The 18,319-nt window shown below is 64.4% G+C and overlaps 2 protein-coding genes across 2 annotated transcripts; one reads left to right on the top strand and one right to left on the bottom strand.

Annotated features, from left to right (window-relative positions):
• Positions 1–4,556: 4,556 nt before the first annotated feature.
• Positions 4,557–9,980, bottom strand: NOC4L (nucleolar complex associated 4 homolog). The gene is made up of 15 exons (XM_032396396.1): positions 9,864–9,980; positions 9,635–9,755; positions 9,173–9,279; positions 8,789–8,896; positions 8,440–8,589; positions 8,265–8,364; positions 8,142–8,176; positions 7,694–7,744; positions 7,473–7,584; positions 7,220–7,280; positions 6,924–7,034; positions 6,676–6,836; positions 6,492–6,574; positions 6,269–6,382; positions 4,557–6,185 (listed from the first exon to the last, which is right to left on the bottom strand). The coding sequence occupies exons 1-15, from the start codon at positions 9,978–9,980 to the stop codon at positions 6,066–6,068; spliced, it is 1,551 nt and encodes a 516-aa protein (XP_032252287.1). The 3' UTR covers positions 4,557–6,065.
• A 222-nt stretch (positions 9,981–10,202) lies between these two features.
• DDX51 (DEAD-box helicase 51) lies at positions 10,203–15,838 on the top strand. The gene is made up of 12 exons (XM_032396380.1): positions 10,203–10,491; positions 10,579–10,715; positions 11,699–11,849; positions 12,148–12,461; positions 12,552–12,658; positions 12,787–12,895; positions 12,980–13,501; positions 13,579–13,694; positions 13,792–13,908; positions 14,089–14,190; positions 14,295–14,586; positions 14,801–15,838. Exons 1-12 carry the CDS (start codon positions 10,203–10,205, stop codon positions 14,825–14,827), a joined length of 2,283 nt encoding a protein of 760 aa, XP_032252271.1. The 3' UTR covers positions 14,828–15,838.
• Positions 15,839–18,319: the final 2,481 nt, after the last annotated feature.

Here is an 18,319-nt window from a genome sequence, read left to right as displayed (position 1 = left end):
ACCAGCTCCCAGGCCCGGGTTCGGCACCCGCTGCCCCTTTAGGTCCGGGTATCTCCGCCTTGGTCTGTGGGTTCCCCTTGTGGCCTATTGGGCGGGGCCAGCCCCCCAGACATGCACACCCCCAGGGCGGAGAGTGCTTCCCTTTGGGAAGTCCTTCAAGGAGTCTGCCTAAAACTGGCTGCACAGTTTTTTGTAAACCAGGAGACTGATGGGCCCTGGGCCGCCACACGCTCATCCCCTAGGGCCAGACTGACTCCTCGTGGCCCAGGCTGCAGTGGTGGGAGCAAGGCCCTCCCCAGCTGGGTCTAGGTGCACAGGGACGGGATTGCGGGGTGCCCTGATGTCTCCGTGGACAGTGCCCAGCTTCAGGGAGTGGATAAAGGGGCCGGGCAGGGATGGAGGCAGGGGTGGGAGGAATGCAGCCACAGGATGGGATCCTAAGCCACGACCAGAGGCTGGAAAGACCAGGGAGGACCCTCCCTTGCAGCCTCCGGAGACAGCTCGGCCCTGAATCACCTGCATTAGGACGTCTGGCCTTCAGACCTGCAGAGAGCACACCTCGGTTGCTTGCAGCACCCGGGTCTTGGCTCTGGGTGAGGACGGCCCCAGAGCAGTTCACCTGCATTTCCCCACGCACTCGTCAGAATGCAGTGGTGCCGCTGTCCCTGCCTGAGCTGCCAGGCATCACCCAGCTAGTCCAGCCGCCGGGTGGAGCCCCGTCTGCACTCTGACCGCAGGGCTTGGGGACACAAATGCTGTTGAAGCCACTGCGTTTGGGGTCCTTTGTTACACGGTAACGCGAACGGAGGGGCGGGAGCCCTGCCTGAGAAATCGACCCGAGTGCTGCGGGAAATGCACACGTTGTCCCAGACGTCCTCGGGTCTGCCCCTGCCTGGGGGACGGCTCCAGGGCCGGCCAGTCCCCACACCGACGACTGGGCAAACCCGATGTGTCCATCCACATGAAGGAATGTTATTTGGCCACGAAAGGAGTGGACCAGCGGACACACTACAGCGTGGATGGACCGTGACCACATCATGCTCTGTGGGAGAAGCAGTCGCGAAGACCCCACAGTGGGCGGCCCCTCTGAGGACGGGGTCGGGGCATCTGCTCTTTGGCCGCTGTGCACCCATCTCCGCTTCTTCTGGTAAGAAGTCCGGATCTCCAGGGGGGGCGCTCACACAGTGGGCCACTGGCGACCATCCCCACCCTCCGGAACGGGCCAGGGGAGGAGAGGGGTGGAGAGGGAGGGGTTGGCGGGTGCCTGCAGGGTCCCAGACCCTGCTGCGTTCTGCTGGTAGCAAACGTCTTGCTGCTCATCCAGTATTTGATCCAATTTCCAAGAATCGGTTGTGTCCAATTAACAAAATTAAGTACAGAAATACCAGCAAACGTTCTCCATGGTCAAAGCAAAAGCAATCGACACTGACTGACGGACGATTTAGTATCGCCGCTCCGGGGACACAGCGCACAGGATGCCCTGGTGTCAGCAGAGAAGGGGGTGAGCGTGCGCTGGGTGTCACGCCTCCAAGGCAGGGGCCGGCGGCATTCTGGGACTCGTGGCGCAGCGGAATGGGCGCCAACGTGGTAAGCATGGCCACGCCTGGGACTGAGGTCACGGGGATCTTACGCAGACGTACAGGGAACGTCATCACAGCGTCTGTCCAACCGTTGGGTAACGAGGCGAAGGCGACCTGTGAGACAGTCCAGCGTCCCCGAGGGGAACCCCGGGTGCGGGCCTGGCAGGAAGCCCCGAAGGAATTCCCCAAACGCAAACCGACCCCTCCACGGGCAGGGGACGTCACTGGTCCTGCCCGGAGGCCAGGTTCATCTGCGTGTCCGTGGACGGGAGCCGTCTCCAGACGCCCAGTCGGGCACACGGCCTGGCTTCTAAAGGGAGGACAGGTCACCAGGCCGGGGCGTGGCCGGCCACGACCCACAGGCCGAGCCCCCGCCCGCCCTTGCGGGTAGCCGTTGGGCCCACGCATGCCCTGTGCCCCGCACGCTCCACGGTGCTGCAGGCCCCGAAGCCACAGCAGCCACTCTGGCCCTTTGCAGAGACCTGGCTTCGAGCCGCCAAGCTCTGGAGTAATTTGGAGCAGCCCCGGCACCGGGCACAGCCCCCTTGCGACAGCTGAGGCTGGGCGTGCAGGCCGAAGCCACAACCACCACCCCGCTCCTGAAAGTGCCAGTGAGGCTGGCGGCTTCCGGTAACGGACCCTCTCCTCCCCCGCAGAGGCGAGCGAACGGGGCGCAGGGGCGCAGTGTGGCGGGAAAGCGCTTACGGGGGACGGGGGCGTCGCCGCGCTCCTCTCCGCTGACTGACCTCTCAGGACGCCTGCTGACGTCGGATTGTCTGCAGCTGATCTGCTGAATGCCAGGCGGGGGCGAACGCTCCTGATCACGAGGACGGACACGCCTCACCGCGTCGGCCCGGCTGCGTGACCTGGCTGACCGTGACCTCATTGCCCCCCAGCCCCATTCACCTCCTGGAGGGGACAGGGCACGGGAGACCAAGGGAGGGAGGGAGACGCTCCCCGGAGAGGCTTGGCCAGGCGTGTGCGGTGAGCACCGACCGGAAGGACGCTCCCGCGCACAGTAGGCGCTCGGTCTACGCTGGAGCCTCCGCGCCGGGAGGGGGGCGGTGAGCCGGGAGCTGCTCACGGGCACAGGAAGGGGCCCTGTGTCCCTGGCCCCCTGAACAGAGGGCCAGCTCCCCGCGAACCTCCTCGCGGGGCAGGAAACGCCACACCCCTGAGCTTCTGCAAACCGATACGCATTCTGTTCTCAGCTCCAGCTCTGGATAGGACAGGAGTGGGGTCTCCGCTGGTCAGGGTCCCCCTCTCCCCTGGGTTGGGTGGTGTCAGGGAGGGACGTACGGGCCGGGAAGAGAGAAGTAGCATTTGGCACTGGGGGGTGGCTACACGGTAATGGGGGCTGACGAACTGAGTGGACAAGGAGGCCACTGCTGCCCCAAGCGGAGGGGAGAAGGGAAGGGCCGGGCCATCCGTGGGCACCGACCCTGGTCAGGGTCACACACACCGCGGCACTGGGGATCCCCAAGTGCCCCCCCTTTGCTACGTGCCCTCCCCCACACCCTGAAAAGTCCATCATCCCACCTATGCCATCCCAGGACCATACAGGAGGCCGCTGGTCCTCCCTTACCCGGGAGGCTCCTGACTGCCCCTGCTGCCCCCGGGGCCTGGACGTCGGTTCTGGGCGCTCCATCCAAGGCGGCCTCCACTGACGTTTTCTACTCCGGAAGCATCCCTCGCCCTGCTCTGCCTGATGACCTATGAGCTCCCGTCATGGGGGTTTTGTCCCGCTTACTGCCTGGTGGGGGAGCAGCTGCAAGGATGCCTTCTCAGGGGTTTCCCAACTTCATACACACCCATTTCCCCGAGACCCCCCCTTCTGACACCCATGGCCACTCTGGGGTCTCCGAGACCCCCCACGTGACCCCCATGGCCAGTCCGGTGTCCGTGAGATCCCCCCACATCTGACCCCCACAGCCAGTCTGGGGTCCGAGACCCCCCGTCTGACCCCCACGGCCAGTCCGAGGTCCCCGAGACCCCCCGACGTCTGACCCCCACGGCCGGTCCAGGGTCCCCGAGACCCCCCGTGTGACCCCCCCGTGTGACCCCCCCGGCCAGTCCGAGGTCCCCGAGACCCCCCGATGTCTGACCCCCACGGCCAGTCCGGGGTCCCCGAGACCCCCTGACGTCTGACCCCCACAGCCGGTCCCAGGGTCCCTGAGACCCCCCCCAGTCTGACCCTGGGTCTGCCGTGGCAGGCGGGCTGGGAGCCCCGAACAGTATGAAGAGTCCTCCACGCAGACGCTCTCGCCCAGCAGTGTCACGTACTCTCCCCAGGATGTTCAGACCTCCTAGAACAGTGACTGCCTGGCAAGAGAGGGTCTACAAGTGCAGACCCCAGGCCCCACCCCAACACTTTCACTCAGATCCCAAACGGTTCCGGAGACCCTGACCGTCTAGCTCTAATATCCCCTCGACCAGAAGCCCTGACGCCGGTCAGGTGTCAGGCCCCCAGCCCAGAAGCCTCAGAGGCTGTCCCGGCCACCCCAGCGGGGCTGCTGTCTCCTCCATCCCTGCCCCCACCCCGCGTCCGCTCAGCCGACCACCCAAAGGGCAACCAGGACCGGAGGTGGAGAAACACCAACCCGGGGGCCTAGGTGGCTCAGTGGGCTGAGCGTCCGACTCAGTTTCAGCCCACGTCATGATCTCGGGGTACTGGGATCCAGCCCCCCATTGGGCTCTAAGCTCAGCAGGGAGTCTGCTTGTCTTTCTGCCTCTGCCCCCCCTCCACGCTTGCTCTCTAACTCAACAAAATCTTTGGAAAAAATAAAATAAAATAAAATAAAAAAGAAACACCAACCCGATACCAATGTGGCAAAACGCAGCTGCCCAGCCCTGGGGGTCAGGGGGTGTAGTGAACTGAGGTGTCCAGGGCGTGGGAGTCCCCGAATCTGCCAGAATGAGAAAGTCTACACAGAACACACGATGCTGAATTTGGAAAAAAATAAAAACCTACTCAAGCCTTTTATAATTTAACTTCAAAAATCAATGGCATTTTTTATTCAGTGAGGGCTCAGCCCATCCATCTGCCCCCTGGTGTCCCCACACCGAGGCTCAGGTGGGGCACTGATGACCTCTGGTAGCAGGCCACTCAGGAGCCTCGAGACCGTCCCCCACAAATGTGCATGAGCCCCTCCTCTGAGCCAGGCAAGTCCTGGGCCAGGGGACGAGGCCGGTCAGTAACGAGCCTCCCTCGGTCCCTGGGAAGGCGGGCGGGGACAGTCGGTGGACTGCTGCAGGGCAGCCGGGCCATGAAGGTAAGTGGGTGGGGGCCAGGTGGGACGCACAAAACGCTGTCATACACAGGATGCTCGGCAGAGGCCTCCGGAAGGCCTCACTCAGCCTGGGGTCTGAAGGTCAGGGGAAAGCTGTGGCAACAGCAGTGCAAAGGCCCTGGGGCCGGAACCAGCTTGGGAGGGAGCCAGGGCAGTTCAGCCGGGGGGTGGGGCGCTAGTGTCCCTGACTCACACAACCCTGTACGGAGAAGAGGCGCCCCTTCACTCCTTGGGCAAAGCCCCCTCCAGGCACACCAGGGTCTTGGGCCACAGGAGCAGCTCCCAGAGACCAAACCGGCCAAACGACTGCCCTCTGTGACCCCAGAGCGCTCCTGTGGGGTGGGGGTGTCCCGGGAACTCAGGAGGCTGCAGGGCAACGGGGGTCTCTCCCTCGCGGGCTCTCCACCCCCACCTGTGCCTCTGCCAGCCCCCCCAGCCCACATGAGCTGCCGTCACACCGACTCCTCCGTCCCCAGACAAGCAGGTTTTTAAAGAGGAAACCCAGGCTCAAGGAGCAGGCTCGCCTGGCAGAAACGGGGCCTCGAAGGAACAAACACCTTGGCACAAAATAAGCCACTGGCCTGTGGCTGCCGGTGCCCACTCTGCTCGGGGACAGGAGGGAAGGGTGAAGCGGCCTCCAGCTAACTCCCTCCGACAGGGCACACACACCCCAGCCCTGGGGGTCAGGGGACAAGGTGTCCTCCTCTGGACCTGGCCAGCAGTGGGCGTGTGCGCTCCCTGTGCGCCCCAAGACTAACCAGGTCAGAGCCCTCACTGTCACTCCTGGGTCACGGAGTCCAACCGCACTGGACAGGTGGGGGGCGTGGCCCAGACCCTCCCTGGATACGAGGGCCCCGGGGAGTGTGGGGTGCCTGGGGAAGCTTGTAGGGCTGGCAGAAGCCACACCCGTGCACCCGGAGCCCCGTGGCAGGAGCCACTTCTGCAGCCCCCTCCCCACCAGGCTCCAGTGGAGGGAGAGACCCCTGGACACCACGTGCCGGGGGGGGTGGAGGTCGCTGCAGGTGCACACAGCATGGCCAACACTGGGCACGGCGGCCCGTAGACACAGCCACCACGGGAGCCAGGAGACGGGCTCAGCGCCTCCCCAGACCCCTCCTAGCCACCCCCAGCCCACCCCAGTGGCTCTCCCACAAAACCACTTATGGGGGCCGAGGAGGGAGGGGAGGTCACAGGGTCAGCTAAGCGTGAAGTGCTGGGCGCAGAGGTCGTCCTGCCGGCCCAGCAGACCCTGGGCGGGGATGAACTCCAGTGGCACCGACTCCTGGCCCTTCTTCTTCAGGTCCCGCTCGAAGACCTGCAAGGGATGGACAGATGGACGCTCCCACACTGCGCGGTCCCTGCACCCCGGCCACCCAGGCTTCAGCGTCCCCCCCTCACCTCAAACGCCGTGAGATCCAGCAGCGGCGCGATGCTGACCTCAGGCACGGACAGCGCCTGGTTGATGACGCTGGCGGCCTGGGACACCTCGGGGTGGTAATGCTGCTGGAGGGCCTGCAGGGCACGTGTGACGTCACCACCCCCCCGCCGGGCAGCCAGGAGACCCGCACGCCGCACACACCCAGGTGGGCCAGGAGATGGGGGATGCGCCCGGCGTGCTCACCTGTAGCTCCCACAGCGAACTCTCCAGAGCCCGGCTCTTGGCGGGGTCCTCCTCTTCGGGGTCATAGGGGTCGGCATCCAGCTCTAGGAACGAGACCAGGCCCTGCTCCACGACCGGCCCCGGTGTACTGGCTGCTGGGGGAGGGCAGGCCCCCAGGTCCCCCAGCGCCCCCAGCCGCACTCACCAGGGCCCAGGGGGCGGTGCACGAGGACGCGGCAAGCGGGGTGCCGGCGCAGCAGATTGCAGATGAAGGGCAGGACCATGAGCAGGGCCTCGGGGGGCGCCGTCAGGGCCAGGCGAGACAAGCGCTTGGCGAAGGCAGCCACCAGGTAGGCGGGCAGATGGCTGGGCGGGACGGTAGGTGTGACTGAGACCCCCTCGCCCAGCACCCCAGTCCCCGCTCTGGGTCTCAGCCCCACCCCTGGCACTCACGAGGATGACAGAAAGAGGTCGGCCAAGTGGAAAAACCGGGCCCGGTACTTGATGTGAAAAACGGATGGGTCCAGGAGACCGTAGAGCTTGCGGTAGAAATCGGGGTACTCGCTAGGGGAGCGGGAGTGTGACTGAGCAGCAGGCACGGGGGTGGAGCAACGAAGAGACCGGTGGCGGCTTCCAGGGGCTCCGTCCCCGCCCTGGCCCTTCTCCAGCCCAACCCCCACCCCACCACCCTGGGCACAGCCCAGCCGGCTACCCGGCCCGCGGCGGACACCTCCCAGGTGAGTACTCACAGGTTGTGCTGGTGAATCAGGACAAAAAGTCCGTTCAAGGCCAAGAGGCTGATGGCTCCCCCTGCAGACACGTGTGCGGCTGTGAAGCCCCAGCCCAGCCCAGCCCTCCAGCCCGGGGCGAGTCCGACAAAGCTGCAGGCCGCCAGGCCGGGGCGGCGGGGAAGCAGACTCCTGAGGACGGCCCCCCAGCCTCACGGCCGCAGGAGCCCAGCCCGCGGGCACACACCGGCCCGCCCGGGAGCTCAGCACTCACCCACGTCGTAGGCGCGCGTCAGGAAGTCGATCATGAGGCTGGGCTGGGCCAGGTGCGGCAGGATGGAGTCGTGCATGACCACCAGCACCTTCTTGTAGAGGCTCAGAGGCAGCTGCCGGGAAGCCGCAGGTGTGGGTGCACCTGCCCCACTCCAAGAACCCCGTGAGCCATACGGAGCCAGACGGGGCACCTGCTCCCCGCCCGCCCCACCCCGCCCCTACCTTGTGCCTGAGAAAGCCGAGCCACATCAGCTGGAACGCCTTCCTGTGCTCCTAGGGTGGGTATGGCGTCAGAGCTGCCCCCAGGAGGGGACACCAGACACACGGCCTCCCCGCCCCCCTGTGGGACGAGGAGCTCGAAACCCCAAATCCGAGAACCCCCTACTAGACAAGAGAAAACGCCCCGCGTGGATCCCAGCCGTATGGAAGCAGAGGAACGTCGCGTCTGTGACCGCCCACAGTAACAAGGGCCCGCAGAGAGCCTGGGAACCGGGTACGTGTGCGCCTCCCCCACCCCGCTCTCGCTCCCTATGAGGAGTCCCTGTGTGGCACCCCGCGCCTGCCTAAGCCAGGCAAGGGGCAGCTAGTTCTCTTCCCGTCCCACACGCGTGCCTCCTTCTGAAAGGACCCCCCTCCCAGGGAGGCCACCAACCCCTCCGCAGCATCTCACCTTCAGATGAAGCACCTTCCACGTGCGCGTCAGCTCTGCACAGAAGGGAAGGATTAGCGGGCACGCGGGAGAGGACGCAGCCCACCGGGTGCCCCTGCCCGACCGCCTGCCCAGGACGCTCACCCACGTGCTTCACGTAGAAGTTGGAGGAACTACGCTCCCGGCGGGGGAGGCTCACAGCCGACAACAGCGTGAAGGCGTTGTTCCAGAACGTGAGCGGCACCTGCAGAAAGCCTAACCTGAGCACGGGCATGGCCACCGCCCACCCGTCCCCAGCCACGGGACCCAGCCGGCTCACCTCTGGGTACCTGTCAGCGACGCGGCCCACGACGTCCGTGGCTGCCCGCATCGTGTGGTAGCGGATGTCGTCGTGTTCCAAGTACTCCTGGAACTGGGACAGGAGCAGCGAGCAGTCGTCCTCCGGAGAGAGCAGGCCTTCCACCACCGCCTGGGTGCCGAGCAGGGAGGTGGGCCTCAGTGCGTCAGCCCCACGACCAAGGGACCGCCCAAGGAGACCACCGAGCCGGCAGCCTCACCCCTCCTGCAGGGGAGGGTACGGCAAACGCACGGCACTCACTAGCCACCTGTGCCAGGGCCCATCCCAGCTCTGGCCGGAGGCTCTGTCCCCCCACCCCTGTGCACCCCACCTTGAAAAGCTGCCGAGGGAACAGGTAGTAGCCGTCCCACTTAGGTTTCTCCAGGGGGTGAGCTCCTTCCAGCTGCACGAACTTCATGAGCGTGCTGAGAGCCAGCTCCTGGGGACAGCGGGTAGCAGAGTGGCCAAGGCGCCTGACCACAGGCCACGCCCACCGCAGGCACGGCCACACAGCTCCCCCCAGCACGCAAACCCAAGTTCGCTCCACACGGCATTCCCACAAGTACCGGGACGCCAGGACGCCAACCAGACAGGAGGACACGGCCTCAGGGGGGTCCAGGAACGCAGACGCGGGCATCCTCAGCCCCCCTCCGTGCGTGTGGACGGCCCACGGCTGCGGGTGCAGGGAACGCTGGAGGCGGTCAGCGTGACTCACCTTGACCTCAAAGGAGGGGTGAGCCAGAAGCTCCTGCAGGCGGTTACAACAGCTGTGGTAACGATGTCTCATCCACACTTTGTACTTGCGCGCAGCCCCCTGAGACCCTACGGGGAGCAACAGGCTCAGCCCACACGTGCCCGCTACTCTCCACCCAGCCCCACCAGGGAAATGGGTGCAGTCACCGTGGCCCCAGACCTGGGGCGGGACGGAAGAACCTCCTGCCCCGAGGGCACAGTCCCTCGCCCCTCATTTTACCCCAAAACCTAAACGACCGGGGGTGGGGACGCATGACCCCAGCTTCCTGGGACGCTGAGCGCACAGATCGGACAGCGTCAGATGCCACGAGCAGACCCCGTGGTGACCGGGCCGCGGGGCTGTCTCTGCCCCCACCCCCCGCCCGCCCCCGCTGACCCGCGGGCCCGCAGCCGGAGGACGGCCCGGCGCCCCGGGGACGCTCACCTGCCATGGCCGAGCCCTCGGACGGCAGCCGGCCCACAAACAGCTCTCCGCGCTCCAGCAGGGCCCCGAAAAGGCGGCTGCACGCGCGCACCGCCTCCTGGGTCTCCGCGTGGTCCTCGGACTGCGGGAACAGGCTGGTCGCGGGGGCCCCCATGCCCCACCGCTGCCCCACGCCCGGCCCCGCCATCCGCCCGCCGAGCCCCGGCCGCCGCGCCCCGCGCGCCCCCACCTGCAGCACGGCCAGGATGTCGAACACGGCGTTGGCCCGGCCGCGGCTCGCCAGCACCGCCTCCAGCAGGCGGCCCAGCGCCCGGCGCGCGCCCTCGGGGCCGGGGTCCCGCTCCATGCCGCCGCCGCCCCACGCGACAGACACCCGGCCCCACGCGCCGCCGCCCGGCCCCGTGACGTCACCTCCCCGCGCCGGGCTCTCCTGCACGCGGCGGCCGCCGCCCTGCCCCCGCTGTGACGTCACCTCCCCGCGCCCGGGGCCTCCGGCCCCCGACGTCACCGGCCTGCGCCTCTGGCGTCATCGCGGCGCGTCTGGCCGGGAGGCGTGCGGCTGGCCGGCATGGCGCTCTTCCACGTCGCGCGGTACGCGGGCCCCGAGGCGGCCGGGGCGGAGGCCGAGGCGGACGGCCGGGCGCGCGCGCTGCTGGAGCGGCTGCAGTACCGTGCCCGAGAGCGGCAGCAGCAGAAGCAGCCGCAACCGCGGGAGGCCGCGCGGACGTCGGAGGCGGCGGGGCGGCGGCGGCGGCGGCCGCGCAGACCGCGGAGGCGCGAGGGCGGCGGGGCCCCGGGGAGCCCGCACGCGCCGCGGGGGAAGCGGCGGAAAGTGGACGGCGAGGACGAGAACGCAGGTGGGGCCGGGCCGGGCGGGGGCGCGGCCGTGGGACCCGGGTCCGCGAGGGGCTGACGCGCCGCCCTGGGCCGCTTCTGCCCCGCAGGGAGCAGCGAAGAGGCGCGCGGGGAGAGCGGCGCGGGGCCGCCGGAGGAGCCGGGCGGACGGCCCCCCGGAGACGCGTCGGGGCCTCCAGCCCAGGCCCTGCTGCTCGGGGGCTGCGGGAGAAGCAGGGCGCCGAAGGTGAGCGAGCGGCCGGCGGTGGGAAGGGAAGCCTTCGGCGACTCTGCTTCAGCGGGAGCTGCGAGGGGTGGTTGCGGCCAGTCCTGCCGCCGCTCGTGGGGCAGCTCGGAGGGCGCGCCTGCGCCTGGTGGCCGTGCCCAAGTGTCCAGTACGTGAACGTCTTCCGACTTCGGTCGCGTGGCTTGTCCGTTTCTTTTTGGGTGTCCGAGTCTCGTGCAAGCTCGGTATTTTTGCTTTGATCGTAAAAAAAGATTTTGTGAGTATAGTAAGTGGGTTTGTTGTTGTCACAGTTGGGTCTTAAAACTAGTTTCACTTACTTGGTGGATGTGTTTAAGGAGTGTCTATTTTCTGCTCATCCGCCTGGTTAAAAAAAAAATGGAGTTTCCAGGGGGCTTTTAAGTTAGTCTTCTTTTTATTTTGGTGGAGGTTTTCAGTGAGTACCGAGCTGCCAGGAAGGAGATGGCAGGCTTGCCAGGGTGCGTAGGGGCCCCTTCATGTCTGTGCCCGTGTGGAGGTCCATGTTGAGTTGGGATCAGCCGGGGTGAGATGGGCAGGGGAGGTGAGCGTCTGGCAGAAGGCAGGGTTAGCGCAAAGGCCCTGAGGCAGCAGTGAGCTTCGATGTGTAGGAACAGAGCTTATGTGGCTAAGGTACAGCCAGTGATAGGAAATGAGGTTGGGGGCCGGTGAGTGCCAGGTCACGGATGGCTCTGCAGGCGCACCTTGGGTGTGGATGTTATCCTAGGTGTGGGAGGAAGCCCCCCAGGGTGGTTCTGCTCAGGGGAGTGTCACTTTCTGGTGTGTGTTTCTTAATTCCTTTAAAAGTTGTGTGGACAGTGGGGGACGGGAGAAGCTGGGAAATAGGGTAGTCGGCCTGCCTTGCTGTGGTCTCTTCAGCGTGAGTACCTGAGTCCTTTGTTTCTGCGGGTCTTGCTCCCCTAGCCCCACGGACCCCGGAGTATTCACTTGGCCTCTCTTTACGGTAGGTCCAGCCTTTCCTGCCGTCGTGGTTGGCTGAGCCAAGCCGCGTTGGAAAGAGTGTCACTGAAGATTTGGTGCCTATCGAGGACATCCCTGAAGTCCACCCTGACATGCAGAAGAAACTGCGGGCTCATGGCATATCGTCCTACTTCCCAGGTGCGGGGGCGGGGGGCACGCTTTCAAGAGCCTTCTCACCGAGAGCCGTACGAGGCCACAGTGTAGCAGCTGTGAACACAGGCCCCCAGGCACGTCCAGCACCAGTGCCCTCTGGGTTTTTGGCATCTTTGGCCACCTGGGCCTGGTGCTGCTAGAGGCTCTGCTGCCATCGCCGAGCGAGAACAGCCTAGTCTGGAAGTCAGAGGTGAAGGGTGAGGTTACTTTGGACTCCAGTGCTTGTGCTGATCCTGGGTGTTCCCGCGCAAATGTGACCTGTGTCTCGTCCTTCTCTGTCCAGTCCAGGCAGCAGTGATTCCTGCCCTCCTGGAGAGCACAGCCAACGGGTTTCTGGTGGCCAGAGGTGGCTACCGGCCCAGTGACCTCTGTGTCTCTGCCCCAACGGGCAGTGGGAAGACTTTGGCCTTTGTCATTCCGGTGGTACAGGTGAGTATAAGGACCCCCACCCTCCAGGTGGGCTCTGCAGGCAGGGAGCCGGCTCTGCTGACTCAGGTGGTTGTCGTGTCCCCCCCCGCCCCCCAGGCCCTATTACGTCGAGCTGTTTGCCAGGTCCGTGCTTTGGTTGTGCTGCCCACCAAGGAGCTGGCCCAGCAGGTACGTGCACCCCATGTCCCCAGGTCAGACCTAGGCCCTGTTTCGCTGTGGTGCTCTGTACCAGGTTGGTGACGGCCGCTCCTTCTCCAGGTGAGCAAAGTGTTCAACATCTACACAGATGCCACTCCTCTGCGTGTCGCCCTGATCACTGGGCAGAAGTCGCTGATCAAGGAGCAGGAGAGTCTTGTCCAGAAGACGTAGGTCCTGCGGGGCTGGGGGCTCCCCAGGGAACAGGGAGTGGCTCTCTGAACCCTGTCTGCAGGCTCCCTGTGGTATTGGGGGGGGGTCGGCGTGGGGCCTTTTGCTGAGCCACTCCGCTCCTCAGAGCAGACGGCTTCCGCTGCTTGGCTGACGTGGTGGTGGCCACTCCTGGCCGCCTGGTGGACCACATCGACCAGACCCCAGGATTCAGCCTCCAGCACCTCCGCTTCCTGGTAAGTCCCCCCCCGGGGGATGGCTGGGGTTTGGGGCCAATGCAGACCTTGGCCACCAGACACCAGGCTTCTCGCTTCCCCTAGGTCATCGATGAGGCCGACCGCATGGTAGACAGCATGCACCAGTCCTGGCTGCCCCGGGTGGTGGAGGCGGCCTTCCCGAGGGACGGGGCCAAGGAGCCCTTCGCTCTGCTCCAGAGGCGGCAACCCCGGGCCACGACTGCCGCCAGGTACCTGACACTGAGCCTGCCCTGCACTCGGTGTGGCCGCCTGCGGACAGCCCCGTCGTGCTTCCCCTCTGTCTCTGAGACCCCTCGGCCCCAGTCTGGTCTGGTCTGTTCTGGGGTGGCCGGGGCTCTGCAGGTCAGCTGGCTAGACCAAGGCTGCTGTCCCATCACCCGCTCCCCTTTCAGTATTTCTTGTCCTCAGATGCCACTGCAGAAGCTGCTCTTTTCGGCCACTCTGACGCAGAATCCTGAGAAGCTGCAGCAGCTGGGCCTCTACCAGCCCCGGCTCTTCTCCACGGGGCTGACGTACAAGGGCCCCAGAGACACTGACGAAGATGGGGACTCCGGCGGGAAGTACACCTTCCCTGCAGGGCTCTCGGTGAGCGGGGCGTGCAGGGGCGGGGAGGGGGTGCCTCAGGCGCTTGGGGCCTGGCCGACCCTGTGCTGTCCACACAGCACCACTACGTGCCCTGCAGCCTCCGCACTAAGCCACTGGCCATCCTGCATCTGATCCTGGAGAAGAATTTCTCCAGGGTCCTCTGCTTCACCAACTCCCGCGAGAACTCGCACAGGTGAGGTCCAAGTGGGCGGAGGGGGAGGAGAGGGGAACAGAGTGGGGGCAGGCTCCAGGCCCTGCCCACCCGGCTCCTTCCGGCTCTTCCCACCCAGGCTCTTCCTGCTCGTCCAGGCTTTCGGAGGTGTGAGCGCGGCTGAATTCTCCTCCCGTTGCGGGCCCGGCCAGAGGAAGGCGGTCTTGAAGCAGTTTGAGCAGGGCAAGGTTCAGCTGTGAGTACCTGGAAAGAGAGAGGGGGATGCTCCCGCCAGGTACCAGCCTGGGCCCTCTGAGGGCGTTTTCCTGCGGGAGACTCGCCGCCTCAGTGTGGTGGCTTCCCCAGCAGGGCCGGGCGGGGGGCGGAGGGGGGCTCCCGGCCTCGGGCAGGGCCCACAGCCCCTGGCATTCTCCAGCCTCATCAGCACAGACGCCACCGCGCGAGGCATCGACGTGCGGGGCGTGCAGCTGGTCGTCAACTATGACGCCCCCCAGTACCTGCGTACCTACGTCCATCGGTAAGGCCGTCCCGCGCTCTTGGAGGGAGGGTCCCTGGAGGGAAGCCCTGTCCCCTCGGGCCCCTGGGGGCCACCGTCCTGGAGGTAGCTGTGCTTGGTTTCAGGGTTGGAAGAACCGCCCGCGCTGGAAAAACCGGACAGGCCTTCACGCTGCTCCTCAGAGTGCAGGTGCGTCTGCTGGAGTCCGACCCAGGGCCCGGGACCTCTGCCGGCAGCACTGCTCGCGGGAAACAGGGTCCCTTCCCGCTTGCTTCCCCGCAGGAGAGGAGGTTCCTCCGCATGCTAGCCGAGGCTGGGGTGCTGGAGACGGCACGGCACGACATCCCGGGCGAGCTCCTGCAGCCGCTGGTCCCGCGGTACGAGGCGGCCTTGTCCCAGCTGGAGCGAGCCGTCAAGGTGAGGGGCCGGGGCATTCTGGTGACCCGCGTCTGGCGTCTGGGAAGACCGGACGACGTGTGCGAGAAGGGGAGAGGGTGGCAGGGCGGGAAGGGGCGCACGGCCCTGGGAGGGGGCCAGGGCCAGATCTGCACTTTCTGAGCGAGTGCTGGGTGCTGCCGCTTGGGGGGGGCGGCAGGTGGCACCCCGCGAGCCTCTGGCCTCCCTTCCGCAGGAAGAGCGAAGGCAGAAGGCGCCCTGATGGGCTCGGGGGACAGGCGGGCGGAGCCCACCGCAGCGCAGACCCTTTTCAGCCCGTGCTTCCTGCTGGGCCTAGCCACCTCTTTTCTGGAAAAACCCTGAGCAGTGGCTGCTGGGTATGTGAGCAAAAGACCGATTCCTTGGGTTTCGGAAGGAACAGCCAGCGGAAGGGGCCTCCTCCTGCCAGGCCCTGGACATGGTCGCTGCAGCAGGCCTGGCGCCGGGCAAGCTCGGGCCCGGGGGAAACCGCTCAGGTTACTGCAGAGCTGACGGGGCAGCGTCTGGGGCGTAGCCTTGGGCCCGTTAGGGGACCCTGGGTGTCCTCAGGACGGCTGCCGCCCGCCGTCCTGCGCATTGTGAGCCGTTCCGGGCCCCGTCACAGTGCGAAGCGTCCCCGCCCACACGGCGTGGGCACAGCCCCGACCGCGCAGCGGGGCGTCTCCGCACGGGGACGAGGCCATCCTCACTGCACGCCAGGACGTGCGTCGGGAGCGTAACGGAAAACAGGCTTCAGGAGCGCCGAGCCGCTGTTGGTGTCAGAATCCTATGCTGATATTAAAACAAACTTTAAAAACCCAGGATCAGGCTGTGGTTTTTCTGTCTGTCCTGAAAGCGTGCTCTTCGCTGCGGCCGCGTAACACTGGGGAACCCGGCCGCGTGGTTGCTCACGGGGCCGCGGGAGGGTACAGGAAACGGACGGAAACCAACCTTCTCCACGTGAAACCAGCTTCTCCACGCACGGGGGCCGCGCACGGCCCACCTGGCTGCAGCCAGGAACACAAAGCTGCAGAAGCCCCAGGACAGGGACAGGGCGGGGTGGCCTGGGAGCCGCATGGGACCCACTTCCCGCCCCCTCGCGGGGCCTTGCTGGCCGCTGGAGCCTGGCGGGCTCGACGTCTGTGGGGGCGGCTCCACCACGGAGACACCGAACTGCCTGTGCCAGGGACGTCCCCCCGACTCCCGGGAAACCGAGGCCAGGCTGACCGGGAGGGCCTGTCTCCTACCGGCACGCTCTCCCTCTCTTTACGCAGCGAGGTGTGTGCTTACTAGTTTCTTGTGTCACTTGTTGCCTTGGCGCATGTGTGATGACTGGAATCGGTGCTGGGCACGGGGAGACACGGATACGACACGCTCCGGCTCCGAAACACGGATACCAGACACAGATGCGCGCGCACGGGCAGCTCGCACGGCTGCTCCCACTTCCGGACTCCGCGACGGGTTTCCAGTCGGACGGCTAATCTTCTCTACCCCGTGTTGCTTCATTGTTTTATTTATTTATTTGGCCTCCTGAGTCCGTTGTGTTTATTGCAATTGTACCTACATCTTCTCGGTCTGCAGGGAAATAACGATCCTGGTCAACGCGAGTCCTTCATATACTTGATCATCATTAATATACTCTTTTTTTTTCTTCTTCTATATTTTAACATTTCAGGAATTTTTAAAATGTCTATTTAAATTCAATTAATTAACATATAGTGTATTATTAGTTTCAGACGTAGAGGTCAGCGATTCATCAGTTGCATAGAACACCCAGTGCTCATTCCATCACGCGCCCTCCTTCATGCCCATCCCCCAGTGACCCCAGCCCCCTGCCCACCTCCCCTCCAGCAAGCCTCAGCTTCCTAGAGTTAAGAGTCTCATGGTTTGTCTCCCTTCTGATTTTGTCTTATTTTTCCTTCCCATCCTCTATGTTCATCTGTTTTGTTTCTTAAATTCCACATATCAGTGAGATCATATAATTTTTGTCTTTCTCTGACTTACATCACTCAGCATAATACCCCTAGTTCCATCCACATCGTTGCAAAAGGCAAGATTTCACTTTTTGATGGCTGCATAATATTCCATTGTATATATGAACCACATCTTTATCCATCATCTGTCCATGGACATCTGGACTCTTTCCACAGTTTGGCTATTGTGGACATTGCTGCTATAAACATCGGGGTGCACGTACCCCTTCGGATCACTACATTTGTATCTTTGGGTATGTTTCATTGTTTTAAATAACCTACTCGCCAGGTGACAGTCATATTCCTTCCTCCTCAAACGGGCAGTCCTCAAGTGCAGTCTTAGCAGTATCTACGGATAATGGACACAAACACATTCGCGCTTTCCAAGCTGAGGACCAAAGGCACCAGTTCACTGGTCTCGCACGGTATTCTAGAGCGTCACCTGTCCAGCATCTTCCCCAAAGCCTGACGGCGGAAAGATGCCGTTTTGACACATCCACGTTGCTCAGTCACCTGCTTCTCAACGTTAGGTTTGGATCTCCGTAAATCATGATGTTTGTCGTCATTAACCTGGGACCTGTTATGCTTCAGGTGATAGGATAATGAGATCTGTTCTCTCAGAACAAGTGTGGATTCGTAGGTCCGTCGTGGCGTCCCACGGGCTCATGGACACTGAGCGTTCTCAACCATCACTGTGGACTTAAACACGGTGCCCATGTAAGTGCCACTTCTCCCTGCGTCCACACTCACTCAGTGGCCCGGATGAACCAGTGTTCTCCCACAGAGGGGCGTCTTAGCGAACCCCTCCCGGACCAGAAAACACCCAACCAGCAGATGTCCCTTGATCTCCGTGAGGCCACGTCTTGCCATCAAATGTTCCTGCAGGAAACGGGGTAAACGCACCTGTGACAACTGAAGTTTGGGTTTCTCAGATGTGTGGACGCTGACCCAGCGGACGCCGGTGCCAGTGAGTGAGGCGGAAACAGGGAGGAAGACCTGTCCTCCTCTACTCTTCCGGCTACAGCCAGGTACTTAGTGATGGGGGAAGGTGGAGCGATACCGGCGGACGTTGGGGAAATCAGTGCACAGTGTGAGCGACCTGCTGACCACAGCAGTGTGAAGTCTCCTCGAGACCTCGGGGACAGCGACGCCCTTGGTGCAGCCCAATCACGAGTTTGCGGCGGGAGTCCTAGTCCTCGTGGTTGCTTCCACCAGGAAGCCCAAGAGGGCCTGGAGCCCCGCGGTGTGAGCCAGTTGTGCCGGCCCCTGGGTCGGGCAGCCACTGCTGGCTGCGTCTCCGCGTCCACGTCTCCGCGTCCGTGTCTCCGCGTCCGTGGCCCTCAGGCGAGCCCACGCTTGCCGTCCCTGGAGCTTCTTGTGAAAGGCCAATGACCCGCACGAGGTTTGCATTTGCGGGGGCTGCTTGTGACCCCGCTGCCCGGCCCTGCGCCCACGCCCCCAGGGAGGCTACGCCGCGGCCGCGGTCGGAGGGGCTCCCCGACCCTTCAGAGCAGGGCTCCATTTCTGCCCCGAGCTCACGCTGTCCATCTGCGTCGTGAGCAAACAGCCTGCGAGAAACACGTCAAACTGAAGATAAGAGTAAAAACCTCCCCGAGCGCCCATCCGTCCGAAGCCTGCAAACTTGCAGGTGCTAAAAGCACAAGGTCGAGCGTGTCACTTTCTGGAACGTCCTCGGTCACTGTGATTTGTCACTCCCGACGCCACGGAAGCACACACGGCCCCGTGTTACACATTCCTTCCAC

Source organism: Phoca vitulina, unplaced genomic scaffold (assembly GCF_004348235.1).
Source record: "Phoca vitulina isolate PV1807 unplaced genomic scaffold, GSC_HSeal_1.0 scaffold91, whole genome shotgun sequence".
NCBI classification, from domain to species: Eukaryota; Metazoa; Chordata; class Mammalia; order Carnivora; family Phocidae; genus Phoca; species Phoca vitulina.
The sequence above is the reverse complement of the archived record's forward strand: the minus strand, read 5'-3'. Positions and strand labels throughout refer to the sequence as shown.